At 41.6% G+C, this 13,603-nt stretch overlaps 1 protein-coding gene across 4 annotated transcripts in view; it reads left to right on the forward strand.

Annotated features, from left to right (window-relative positions):
• The window catches only part of ASB3 (ankyrin repeat and SOCS box containing 3), a 33,492-nt gene that overhangs the window by 14,515 nt on the left and 5,374 nt on the right, over positions 1-13,603 (forward strand). For 2 of the 4 annotated variants that reach the window (XM_085218632.1, XM_085218631.1), the window contains exons 2-10: positions 636-847; positions 1,175-1,333; positions 2,013-2,125; positions 2,669-2,804; positions 3,528-3,705; positions 5,040-5,237; positions 7,486-7,737; positions 9,066-9,199; positions 10,967-12,134. In XM_085218632.1, the coding sequence (XP_085074758.1) occupies positions 652-847; positions 1,175-1,333; positions 2,013-2,125; positions 2,669-2,804; positions 3,528-3,705; positions 5,040-5,237; positions 7,486-7,737; positions 9,066-9,199; positions 10,967-11,235 (1,635 nt within the window). In that variant the 5' untranslated portion in view covers positions 636-651 and the 3' untranslated portion in view covers positions 11,236-12,134. Of the gene's footprint in view, positions 1-81; positions 212-635; positions 848-1,174; positions 1,334-2,012; positions 2,126-2,668; positions 2,805-3,527; positions 3,706-5,039; positions 5,238-7,485; positions 7,738-9,065; positions 9,200-10,966; positions 12,135-13,603 lie in introns of those variants that run through there. The other 2 variants (XM_003203636.5, XR_014881799.1) reach the window with 2 other exon arrangements.

Below are 13,603 nucleotides of genomic sequence, written 5' to 3' on the forward strand. Positions count from 1 at the left end.
CTCCTCCATGCCTCCTCCTCCCGCACCGCCCCGCGACGGTGAGAGTTGCCGTGCTGTGCCGTGCCAGGAGAATATCCCTGCTGTGTTTGTGTGCGACCTGCTGTGCCCCAGGCTGTGCCCGTTGCCTGTTGCCCCTTGTCCTGTCCTGCACAGCGCTGCAAAGATCCGCCCCCACCCGCCTGACTCCCGCACCTCAGATAAGTGCAGTAAGGTCCGCTCTCAGCCTTCCGTTCTCCTGAGCAGCCCCATGTCTCAGCCTGTCCTCGCGCAGGAGATGCTCCAGGCCCCTCACAGCGCTGTAGCCCTCCTCTGGACTCCCTCCTGATCTCCCCATCTTTCTTGAGCTGGGCGGCCCAGAACTGGGCGCAGTGCTCCAGGTGTGGCCTCACCAGAGCAGAGCAGAGGGGAAGGATCACCTCTTGCCCTGCTGGCCTCGCTCTGTGTCACGCACACCATTGGCCTTCCTGGCACCAAGGCACGCTGCTGGCTCACGGCCAGGCTGTCAGTCACAAGGAGCCTTGACACTCTGATTCATAGTTGGTGCTTCTGGCCCTGTACTGTAGTAATTTGGGTGTGTTTTTTACTAACAAGCTTTTTTTCTCCTTTATTTCTTCCCTCCCACCTTCCCACTGCAGGGCTTATTAGTAAAGGATGGATTTCACAGAGGCGTATTCCGACCGGTGTTCTGCTGTGGGACTTGCAGCAAGAGAAGGGAATTCCAAAGTGCTGCAGAAGCTGATCAGGCAGGGATACAGCCTTGATGTCCCCGACAACAGGGGCTGGATGCCAATCCACGAGGCAGCAGCTCACAATTCCAGCAAATGTCTGAGGCTGCTAATTAATGCAGGTGAGGACAAGTGGTGTGAAATCACTCAACTTGCAGCTCAACTTCCCTGTGATGTAAAATATAAATTAAATAGATTTATCATGTTCCTTTGTAAATTTGTTTCATAGATATTGACAAGATGTGGTAAAGAAAAAAATGGCAGTGTTATAGTCTGTGAATGACAGCTGGTTTTACTTTATCTTCTCAGTCCAAAGCAAGTACCTGTATATGGCCAGCAATAACTGATACCCTGCAGGCCTTGCGTTTCAATACCTCAAATATTTTAAGTTAAGAACTGTGTTTTTAACTTATTGCTAAATACTTCTTTTTCATTGTTCTCATCTGTAGCTCCATCTGATAACTACATACATTCAAAGACGTTTGAAGGGATGAGTGCACTGCACCTTTCTGCACGCTGTGGGTCCTCAGAGTGTGTCGGGGTTCTTCTGGAAGCTGGAGTTGATCCTGACCAAGTTACCACCGAATCAAACACCGCCCTCTTCCTAGGTGATGCTTTTCTGAAGTCTCAGAGTGACTGCTATGTGGGAGAAGCTGTGCTATACTCCAGAGTTAATTCTCTGCTTGTCATATTTCATGCTTTTGTAGCCTAAATAGTAGTCTTGGGGCTCAGAGGTGGAGTAGATCCAGAAACCACTGATCTAAAGAAAGTTCTGCTACAAATTGTGCCTTAAAACAATACTGAAAAACTAAATATAGGATTCATTAATTAATTTATATAAATCAAAAATACGCCTTGTGAATGAGTTTCATATCGATGGTGTTAAAAGTTTTAAACTTTTTTTAAAGAAAGCTTAAGTTTTGGGCAATCTGTTGGAACCCAGGCAGTGGGCTTCTTAAGTTGAGGCTTGGAAGCTATCAAGTAGTAAGGTGCCTACTGCAGAGTTGTCTCTGCTTCACTGGAGAAACCTGCATTTGTTGTCAGTCCCAGCACAATGGCAGTGGGTTTCTAACATGTCCAACTAGAAATTTTGTGACTAAATTTCCATTTCCCACCTCTGTTCTTGCATTTTAAATGTAGAAGTGAAGTAAGCAAATATAAACGGGTATAAAATAATTAGGAAAGTTGTGTCAGGAACTTAGTGATGAGACCACCTGAGTCTCATCACTAAGTGAGTTCTTTAATAAGAGGCTGTTGGATTTTTTTGTTTTACTGTTTGATTTGAAGCCGTTGAAAATGGGCATGCAGATGTTGTAAGGTTTCTGATCCAAAATGGAGCAAGCGTTGAAGGATCTCATTCCTGGTCTGGGTGGAATTCTTTGCACCAAGCTGCATTTCAGGTAACCTGTAGGCATATCATACCATTGGCATGTAACAGTGTATTCTGTGCAGTAATTCATAGATCTTGTCTTTTGATCAGGTGATGTTTTCCTAACCTACCTTAACAGTCATAAATGCTAAAGGGCTTGCAGTGGACTCAAAAGTGTATCTAAAATTTCATGACACGTTGATGTTGGGAAGCATTAATTGAAGTATTATTAATACTGCATGCACTTACTGGCTCACTTACTATATGTGGGAAGTGAACATGTAATATTTCCTGACAAAGTCCTGTTGAGTATCTCCTAATCAGTGAGATATAAGAGTTGTTTCCAGGATAGAAATATGTTACTTTAATGTTTTCAATAAATTAATTTCCATTTGCAAATGTGCAAATGTGAAAAAAATAAATTAAACTCAATTTTTTTCCAAAACTTTTTCTGTCATATCTTTAGAATAGCGAGTAGATTGCATTTTTCCTATTTCTATTTAGAGGGAACACAGATGATGTCATTTCCCCTTCAGTTTTTTTTTTTTGTTACTAATAAAAATATTTATTTCAGCAACATATTGAGATAATGAAAATACTCCTGGAGAAAAGAGCAAACATCGAGTGTAAGGATGACTTTGGAATTACACCATTGTTTGTTGCTGCTCAGTATGGAAGGCTGGAGAGCTTAAGAACACTTATATCCCATGGTAATAGCAGTCTTTTGTTGGGCTTTGTTGTTCTTAAGCTTACATCAGATGCCTGTCATCAGATACAATTTTAATTCTACTTTTGCACTTCATAAATTCACATTTAAATAATTAAATGTGATATCGGTTGCAGACAGATGCAACATCATCTTGATTAAAAGTTGTTTCAGTAGTTTGGTGTAGTTTTCATCAAGTGATAGTAGGAAATAGTACAACTATGGACAGATTAAGGATGGTTGGTCTTCAGAAGACCTTCACTAGCACTATATTACTAGTATTTTGGTGGGATATTGTTTAGGCTAAGTGAAAAGTCCTCTCTCTAGTGATAAAGTGACAGCAGTGGTTTCATCCACAGTCTGTAAGTGTCATGTATCTAAGTGCATGTATCCTTACAACCAGAATTAACTGCCTAGCTATTAAAGCTGAGGCTGCCTTGACCTAATCAGAGGAAGCATGCTAACAGAGCTACCAATAGTAGGGGAGAACAACTTAAAAATTAATTGCAGTCAAACAATTGTCTTGGCCATTGCCTTTCCTCCAATACTTTTGTTATCACTTGGGGAAGTTAATGTTAATGCACTGTTTAAAAAGTTAGCAGCAAGATAGTGAACATTTCCTTATTGCCGTGGGAGAGACTTGTGTTGTGAAGTCACTCCCTGAAAACCAGTTACTTGTTAATTCGTTGTTTATTTTACACCAAGTAACCTGAAGTCTTTCTGTCAGGTGCAGACATCAACTGCCAGGCCAAAGACAGAGCCACTCCACTACTGATTGCTGCGCAGGAGGGCCATGCCAAGTGTGTGGAGCTGTTGTTATCAGAAGGGGCAGATCCAAATCTCTACTGCAATGAGGATAACTGGCAGTTGCCTATTCACGCAGCAGCTGAGATGGGCCATAAAAAGTAGGTTCATTCAGAGAAAGTGTTCTGGTAATAAAAGCCTAGCCAACAAAGAGGATGTTCAGCTCTAGGAGAAAGGAAAATGAGTTTTCAAGCTGATTTGTAGCTTAGAATTTCTAATTCCTTTCATATTTTAAACATGTTAGCAGTCCCAGTAAAGTGAAGAACCATTTTGAACCAGTGAAGAACCAGCATCTAACCTGGGTCAATCTGTAACTGGCTGTGTTTAGAAGGTTTTACACTGTGCTGAATCGGAGACTAATTCCCTTAGTAGCCATATTACTTTTTAAATGTCAATAGCATATGACTTATACATCACTTGTACAGCTCTTAATTAGGATTACCATTGCAACTGTGAAGTAGCAGAAATAATTGTATGCAAATAACAAACGAAGTCACTTTTCATCTAGGGTATTAAGAAGTTGGTGGCGTAACAGACACTGTGAAGAGCATCTGTCAGGACCCCCCGTGCTTTGCACATGTATGACTTAAATCTATTAATGATGACAGTAACTGCTGGATTATTAGTAGATGCTCAGTCTTAACCATTGATAACAGATGTTCTTCAACTGAGCTGTCACTGGAGTGTGTGTGTCAAACTGGTGCCTTTTCTCAAACTGATGAGAAGGGGAGGCTGGTAGATGTTGAGTTGATTTTTCTTCATTTTCTCAGGAACAGAGAAATTGTCAGTGCTAGAAATATCTTTAAATCAAATGCTGCCTTCATAGCTTTTGCAGCAGAACTGGCAATCTCTGAGCAGGAAAGAAATTCTCTTGACAAAGGATTTTTCCCATTCCCAGTGTTCCTCATTAGCTAGGAAGGATTTGGGCCGCAGGTGTGAAGGAAGAAATTGAATGATTTTTCTGCTTCAGTATCTCTATGATTACTGTAGAGCAGAAGTAAACATTAATTTTATTTGCAATTCATGCATTCAGATGGCTTTCAGGCTTCATAGGAGTCTGGCTTCTGCCAGAGGTACTCTGTTTCTGTAAAAAGGATTGCTGGATAATAGGAAATCTCTCTCATTCAAATTGAAGTGCACTGCCAGCCTTCCTCAAATAGCAGGGCACAATTTGTTAGAGGCTCTGAAGTCTGCATGTGGCAGGGCAGTTCTTCCAGCCTATTGTCAGTGTGCTGAAGCACACTGTTGTAGGTCTGTGTCTGAAATTATAATGGTTCTTCTTTAAAGCAAACTGAGTAATGAAGAAACAGGTAGGGTTTTCTTTAATGAAGAAACAGGTAGGAGTTGTAATGATGATTAAAAAAATAAGTGTAAGTTTGAAGCTTCATTATTGTGTAAGATCACACAAATCAATGTTGTTTTTAAATTCTTGCAGTATATTAGAGTTGCTGATACCAACTACCAATAGGATTTGTGACAAAGGAAAAAACAAAGTGAGCCCCGTGTATTCAGCAATATATGGTGGAAATAAAGAATGCTTGGAAATGTTACTTAAAGAAGGCTACAGTCCAGATGCTCAAGAGTGCCCAACCTTCAGCTGCAGATCACCCATGTGTATGATTTTCCAAAGAAAGTAAGTACACACCTTATGTTCTGGAATTATTCATAACTCCATTGGATTGTAACTATTTCATTAAATGTGCCAGGGTTTTCCTGGCCTTTCTCCTCAGCTCTTGAGCTGGCAGAGTTAAACTGTGAGTAGCAGGCAGGTGTGTGGGGTGGTTGAAGGCTCCTTGGGGGAGCCTGGCTGTCTGACTCCTGTACAACGTAACTGCAGTCTAGTTCTTGTGCTTTCAGACGGCCTTATCGACAGGTCTCTGTCTTCTGGGAACACAGCTTCAATCTAGAGGACTCTTAATCAGCTAGATTCTTTTCAGTGAGGATGAGTTATTGGAAAGTAGTCTTTTACTTTTCTGTATGCTTGTCTTGTACAAAAGATGAGCAGAGCTAGTCAGCTCAATGCTATAACTATAAAGAGGACTTGAAAATTGAATGATAAATTCTGTGAGATCATGACTCATTTCTTTTTAGGTTTTTAGGTTGTACACACCTCTAGTATTCAACAGGAAATAAAATGACACTTACTTCATAACACAAATGTCATTGCTGTAGAGGAAAAAAAGAGTAAGATAGAAACGCCTGACTCTAAGTGTACAGATAGTGTCACCTGAGGTGTTCTTCAAACCCCTACTGCTGAGTTTTTCTGTTAGTAATGAAGCTTCTTTATTTTTCCGTGGGAAATTACTCTGTGGAGTAGTGAGCTGTTAACTCAGAGATGTAGATGTAGCAGTCCCTGAGCTCACTTTGTCCTCCTGCCATAAAACAATTGAAGGATTGAGTTTTGATGCAGCTCAAAGCAAGATGAAGAATCAGATCTTTGTTACTTCTTGGCAGTGCTGAGCTTTGTACAGACTTGTAATGCTTTACATTTTAATTGAGTCTTGAGAGCCATTACCTGATAGCATTTACACCTTGGAACAATGGAGAAATTTCATGTTGTAGGGAGTACACCTGAAAATGAATCAGTTCACACTTTGTAGACAGGATTATTAATGTGAAGTAACAATATACCTAAGATGCTCCATTAAAAATGTATCTCATAAAGACTTAAATCTTCTTAAAACTGAGATTCTAATGGAATGATTTATGTGTATGGATCAAAATTTGTTGCTTACACTACCATTTAAATTCATGAGTTTTGGGTAGTTGTGAGTTTTGTTCAACCCCTACTACAAGATATTAAAATGCACTTTATTCAGTTGATCTTAAAACAGAGATCTTGGGACCAGCCTAGATTTGTGATTCATCATTTAATTTTTTCTGTTCTTGTTGATTTTCTTCCATGTGTGACTTGCTCTCAAATCCTTTATTTTTAAAGGATAATAACCAATTTAAGCAATTCCTTAGTGGTTCAGAAGTTCATCACCTACAAACTTTCTTAGCCAAATATTAAGACTAGAGGATGAGCCCCAATTCCTGTCACTAATTGAGGCTTGAACACAGGCATGCAGAGCCAACTTGAGAAACTGCTTTTTAGGAGAAAGCCTACTTTGATTTAAAATGGTGGTCTTGAGGTAATGTACTTTTTCTTCTCTGGATAAAGCTGTTAAAAGAATTAGCCTGGCTGGGATAATCCTTGCTGAATACATATGAATATTTGTGCCTACTATAACTGATAATGACAACATTCATTTTAATAGAAGTTTGTTGGTTTTTTTTTAATTAAAAAGCAAACAGAATTGCAACACGTTTTAAAATGTTGCCAGTATTTCAGTTGGGTTGCAGAGCTTCCCACAAACACAGCTGCATATAAACCCTTAAACGCTGCAAATATTGGGCTGCTCCTTGAGTTCCAGTGCAATCTTTTGCTCTTTTCACATACTTGTGCATCCTACACACATGACATTTCCAAGGGGGACGAGCAGAGTGCTTTTTGTTCCTAACAAGCACACAGCAGATGAGTGGTGTGGCAGTACCTCTGTGCTACAGGTGCCCATAAAAACGATGACTTTGGATGCATCTGTTTATCACCAAGGCTTGCTGTGAAGAGTTGAGAACTGGAAGGAGCCATGCGTTGTTCTTTTTTCAGGACAAAGAGGACAAACGTGTTAAGTGTAAGGATTAGAGACCAGATTTGCTTTAAACTGATGCTTTCTAGAAACAATTGCAGTCAGCATGGAGTAATGGACTTTTTTTGGGGAGAGGGGAGGTGGAGGGGCTTATGGTAAAGCAATCTGCTTTCTCAGCAGCAAGAAGTGAACTAACAGACGCCTTCTGTGGCAAACTAATGGAATATCCTCTTCCTTGTGTGCTGTTGATAGGTTTTTTAATTTAATTGATATTCTTCTCAACCACGGGATCACTCTGCTTGGGATAAATTTGGGATATTGCCTGTACCATGGCAAGTTTACTTTGTTTCGACGCTTCTTGAAGATTGGCTGTCCATTGCCTTCTCACCAAGAGCTACCAGAGTTTCTAAGCTGTGCAATTAAAGCCCTTGATATGCACAAGGAATGGATGCCTTATCTGCTCCTGGCTGGCTTTAATCCAGTGAATTTACTGTACAGATTCTGGTAAGCAGATAACGTTACCTCGTTTTCTTAAATAGTGTATGCTCATCCGTAAAGCTGTTGCTGATGCTGTTTAACACAGGTGTTCAGAGGACAGCACAAGATGCATGCCTTGATCAGGAATGGTGAGGGTAATGGAAACTCTGAAATAAAAGACTAATGCTTAGTGGCTGCATTGAGCAAAACAGTTTTCTTTTAGGAAGAAAGTTAGATTGAGGACTGCTGCTCTGAAGAATGGCATCCATTCTCAATTTTTACACTCAGCATTTCTTAAAATCCCCCAAAATTTTGTTGCAAGTTGAGTTTGTATGTGTAATACAGTAACTGTAGGAAGAGTTTCAAATACTGAGAAAGAGATAGGGAGGGATGGGAAATGAATGTAAGGTGAAGCTGGCCCAGGGGTGGGAGAGGAGGAAATGGATAGTTAGAGGTTGGGTTAAACAAAACACTGTGGTAAAATTCACAAATAAGTAAGTGCTTGGTTATGCTTTATATTAGGCACTGCAGAATTAGACATGTATTTAAAATTAGGAAGTTTTTCTATGCTGTTTTTCTCCTGTCCATGATGCTTTGATATCATATTGTGTTGAACAGTAGAGGAACATATGTAAAGCATGGCATGTCTGCTTCTGCCCGTCGTATTGCTACTTTTTGCATGCATTTTTGTGTGTTCAGAGTATTCAGATTTCCATTCAGATGAAGACTGAGGGTTTTATACATCTAGCCAAGAAGATGTGCTGTGAAATTGCACAGCTGTTCATCACGAGTAATACTAAAGCAGCTGTTTCACTTGCTGTTACTTAAACCTCTGTCAGCTATTGCTAGAAGTTTAGAGTGTAAATCATTCTGATTTCTGAGTGCTTACAAACATCTCTGGTAGGAGAGCTTCAAACTGCAAACTTTGTTGATCTGTTTTTAAGTAGTCAAATAAATACGTGTAATCTGACTTCTGTTTCCCCACATGTGACAGTAATGCCTCTTATGTCCTTATGCCTTGACACCTTACTCAAATTTAGGTGTAAATTGAATAAGAAATCAGTGCAGAGGAGAGCACTGCCTGTTGCGAAGGCAACTTATATTTGAGAGCAGGTATTTTTCTCTTGCAGTCTGACTGACTTAAAGAAAAGGTAATGGAAGAAGATAAAATTATGCTGGTAAAGGGTCACACTGTCAAAATTACTTTGAATTTCTCCTTATGTTTTAAGCATGGAAACAGGAAAATGTAAATGAAGAGTTTGTTAGAGAATAAGAAAGCTTTCTGTGTGTTGTTTCTATTAACATATTTACACTAGTGTGTAAAATGTTATTTCACAGTAGTTTCTGTTATTCAGGATTCACTCTGTGAGTGAAGATACCCTTAATTTCATTCTGGAGTTTACGAACTGGAAGAGGCTTCCTCCAGCAGTAGAGGAGGACCTTGTAAACTACAAAGAGAAGTTCAGTTGGACTCCCAAGAGCCATTTTGGTAAGCAAAACAATGAGGAAAAAAAGTTTCTGTGTACATCAGTCTCCAGGATGTGAGTGGGAAACAACTCTTTGTGTGAAGGAGGTCAGAAAGTCAATAAAATCTGCCTGTCCAGAAGCTGGGCAGCAGAAACAAGTTACCTTAAGGAAACAAGCAAACCACATTTGAATGGATTTTACTCATTATGTTGTTCAGTTCACATATTTCAGGTAGGTGTTCTCAGTCTAGGTTATCTTTTCCACTTCATATTGGTCTCCCTCAAATGATGTGGTTAGCCTCTTGGAAGACTGAAGGGAAGGTGATCAGTGTTACTTGATTACATTTTCTAGACAATATCCCACTGAGTTTGTTTTTTAATTTAATTTGTATTTCCCATGATGTGTCTGCCTTGTTCTGCAAGCATTTGAGAGTAATTAAAATACACACTATCTAAATCATCATATTAGATAACTGTAAAGCTAGGAGTTTCTTATTACTCCTATAATTGAAATGTGGTCAGCCAAACAGAATCACTGGCAGACTGTCCACCACACCAGTGCTCACCTCATTCACCCAGCAGAACAGCAGCTCCAGCATACAGGCATTGCACTGAGACATGCATTCAGAATGCATGGAGAAGCTGTGCTCCAGTGTCCTTCTTTAGTGCCTCATCTTAAAGCATGTTCTTCTTTAAAAGGGGCTGTCATCATTATGAAAATGTCCGAATTACATTAGTGTTACTAAGTAAGATTTTCTTCAGATTATTTAATGCATTTGTAATATAAGCATTTATGCACTTACATTTAATATGAAATATACTTAATATATTTACTGTATTATTTATTAGTATATTTATATCTGTTGTTATTATGAACAGTAATAGTAACCAAACCCACACAGAGAAAAAAGGGGGAAAAATTTTAAAGCTTTTGCTCTTCCATTCTTTGAGCCAAGCTCAGTCAGGGCGGGCAAGCCAGCTGTGGTGCTGGAGCTTTCCCCTTTGGAGAGCGTTAAGTTCTTGAACTGAGATGAGTTAGTCCTGAGAGTGAACACAAGAAATTAACCATGAAGCATTCATGAAGGATGGAGATAATTCAGTGAAGAGTAGAAAGGGTGACCTGCAGACATGTCAGCCTCACCTCTGTGCTGGGGAAGATCCTCCTGGAAACTATGCTAAGGCATGTAGCAAGAAGGAGGGGATATGAGACAGCCTGCGTGGCTTCACCAAGGGTAGGTTCTGCCTGACCAACCCGGAGGCCTTCTTTGGTGGCATAACTGCATCAGTAAACAAGGAAAGACCCACTGATATCATCTGTCAGGACTTCAGAGAGGCCTTTGATGTGGTGCCCCATAACATCCTTCTCTCTGAATTGGAAAGATAAGGATTTAATGAGATGAGGATGGCAATGTGAGATCACACCCACAGAGAAGTGCCCAATGGCTCAGTGACCAGATGGAGATCAGTGATGAGAGGTGTCCCTCAGGGTCAGTACTGCTCTTCAGTATCTTCATCAATGACGCCAACAGTGGGTTAAGTGCACCCTCAGCAGTTTGCAGATGGGTGGTGTAATGGACGCAGCCTGGGAACGGGGAATGGGATGCCATCAGAGAGACTAGACAGGCTGAGCAGTGGGCCCAGGTGAACCCCACGGTGTCCCCCACAGGCAAGAATTCTATCTCAGTGTCTGGTAGACTGGAGTTTCACACCGGGAGCATCTGTCTAAAGCAGGTACCTGTAGACGAGCGGTGTATGATGTTGTTCCCTGTTTGACTTCTGTCGTTTTTCAGCCGACATTCCTTCCCTGTCTCACCTTTGTCGCCTTGAGATCCGGTCCACCTTAGGGAGTGAACGGCTGCGATCTGACCGGTTTATCCGGGCTTTGCCCTTGCCAGTCTGCCTGCAGGACGACCTGCTGTACCTAAACCTGCTGCATGTCAGCACTGTGGCGGAAGCAGAGGAGAACCTGAGGCACAGTGAGGAGGGAGCTCCCTCTGCTGCTGCCTCCAGCTCCGACGGCACAGAGCAGGGGGACGCCGGTAATTCCCCTGCTAGGTGATGGCACTGCCGGCGACTGAACTCGGTGGCTGCAGACATTGTAAAGGCAGTAAGCAGACAACAGAGACCTGCTGTAAGTCACTTTGCAGTCGTAAGTCTTTTCATGCTGTAGTTTTATGTGTTGGGAAGTTTGTTGAAAGTTCAAGGATGTGCTCATCAAAAAGTCTGTTGGAGCCTCCTAAGTCTGCAGATGTTTTCTTTTCCGGTTTTGAAAGGAATTTATAACTCTTACGGAGTAAAATTACCTTGTTCAGTGAACAGAGGCTGTATATAATAGCTGAAGTCTATTTGTTCAGGCACTGTTAATGGACACTGCACTCCGAGTATGGCACATACCAAATGAAATGTCTGGAAGTCGAGGACCAGTATTGTTAAGATACTGTTAAGAATTTCTTTTGTTGAGGAGTGATCTAATTAAACCAGATAGAAAACTAATGAGAAAGAAAATTGGTTTTCTTCCTTCTGTCTGCATTCAGCACTTGAAATGCTGTTCTTTTGCCATCATTTTCAGTCATCTTTCAGAGCATCTTTCTATTCCACATCCTTTGAAACTGCTCCTGCTTGTGTTACCAAGCTGCTGCTCTTGTCACTATTTTTCTAATTAGTGAAAAGCAGATCACTGCCTATAAAGATGACAAGGTTTCTGCCTTACTCAGTGACTAAAATACACCAGTGTCTTTAAAACTGTTTGTAACTTTGATTCCGAGTAGTAATTCCTTAAGAATACTCCCCACACCTCAAACATGTTTACAGTTAGCACTGAACTCTGTGTGAACTGCATTTAAAATGTTGAGAAAAGTCTGGAGCTTTCTGCTCAAATTTACTGTGTGACATAGGTCAGAGTTTGTGTTCTTTAGTAACAAAATTGATTATGGAATAAAGGTAATCCATATCTCTGAATGGGATTTCTTGCATAAAATCTGATTAGCTTTTGATCTTTTTTTAAAAATACTTCTGTACCATGCTACATCAAGCTGCACGTTTTCATTATCCGTGTACAATGCATTTTTGCAGTCATTATCAGTGGATTTTCTTTGTGTTAGCAGCCCCTTCATAACGAAGGACATATAAGGAAAAAAATGACGTTGAAGACTTCTTACCATTTTCATGCTGGTTTCATTTTACGCTCCATCTGCACCTAACTGGGAAAGGGGCAGCTCTGCCACATCAACAGCCCTTCCCAGGTTGGGTGAAAATGGCTGTGGGGAGGCCAGGAGAGCCCCTGCTCCTCTATGGAGGAAATTCCCACTTGGAATGTGGGGAAAAGGACTCTCCCTTTGGAGGAAGTTCTCCCCTTGCTTTTAAGAAAATTCCTATGTGGGTTGCTGGGAATTTTCTCTCTCTTTGCAGGGAGATCCTATTGGGGATTGTCAGGAAATTCCTTCCTCACATGTGAGGAAATTTCCACTACAAAATGCCAGAAAAAAATTACCTCATTTTAAAGGAAATTTCCCCAAGAAATACTAGAAATTCCTCCCTTGCCTCCCAAGTGTGGGAGGCACAATTACCACTTGGGCTACCAGGTAATTACCACCTCCCTTTGACAGAAATTTCTATGTGGAAGGCCAAGACCTCCCCCCTCCCGTGACACCGGATGAAATTCCCACTTTGATTAATATTTACTTTCTCCACACTTGGAGGAAGACGCCCTGTGGAATAGCAGGAACTTCCCTCTGCTTTGGAGAAAATTGCCATTGTGAGTGCAAAGAAGGGGGAAAGTTCCTCCTTGTAAACTCTTCCAATTGCACTTCCTTGCCCTCCCACCCCTTGCAGCCCCTGTCTGTGTGCATCCCCACTCAATGGGTTCCCAGCAGTGCACAAATGCACCCAGGCTGGTGTGAGCAGCAGCTCCTGGGCTCACTGCATGCTCTCCTGTTTCATTGTCAAGGTACATTCCTTTCACTCCTTGCACTGGGTGCCCTCTACACTCAGCAGCTTGTAAATAACTCATTTCCCATATAGTAAGATACCCGTCCATGACCTTTGAGCCTGGTGGGGCTGGGTGACATTTCACAGGGGAGAGGCAGCCCGAGGAACAGGAACAGTTACAGTGCTGTGCCAGCATGGGCACAGCAGCAGAGCAAAAATGGCTTGAAGTAATGAGATTTGCCCAAGCTGTCTACTTTCCCTGTACTTGATTTGCAAACCTTTAACCTATGGGGCTGGGATGGATTTTGCAGAGGGCTCTGCAAGGGAGAGGAGCTGGGGCAGGACTCCAGGGGCCGGGGCAGGATGCTATGCAGGCATGCTGCTGCAGGGGAGGGCAGCATGAGTTGCTGCCAGGGGAGATTGCTCTTCCCAACTCTGCCTGGCTTCTCCCCTGGGCTCAGTGAGACATTGGAGCCCACATGCAGCCTTCCCTCTTGTAG

This window comes from Meleagris gallopavo, chromosome 2 (assembly GCF_905368555.1).
Source record: "Meleagris gallopavo chromosome 2, MGAL_WU_HG_1.1, whole genome shotgun sequence".
Lineage (NCBI taxonomy): Eukaryota > Metazoa > Chordata > Aves > Galliformes > Phasianidae > Meleagris > Meleagris gallopavo.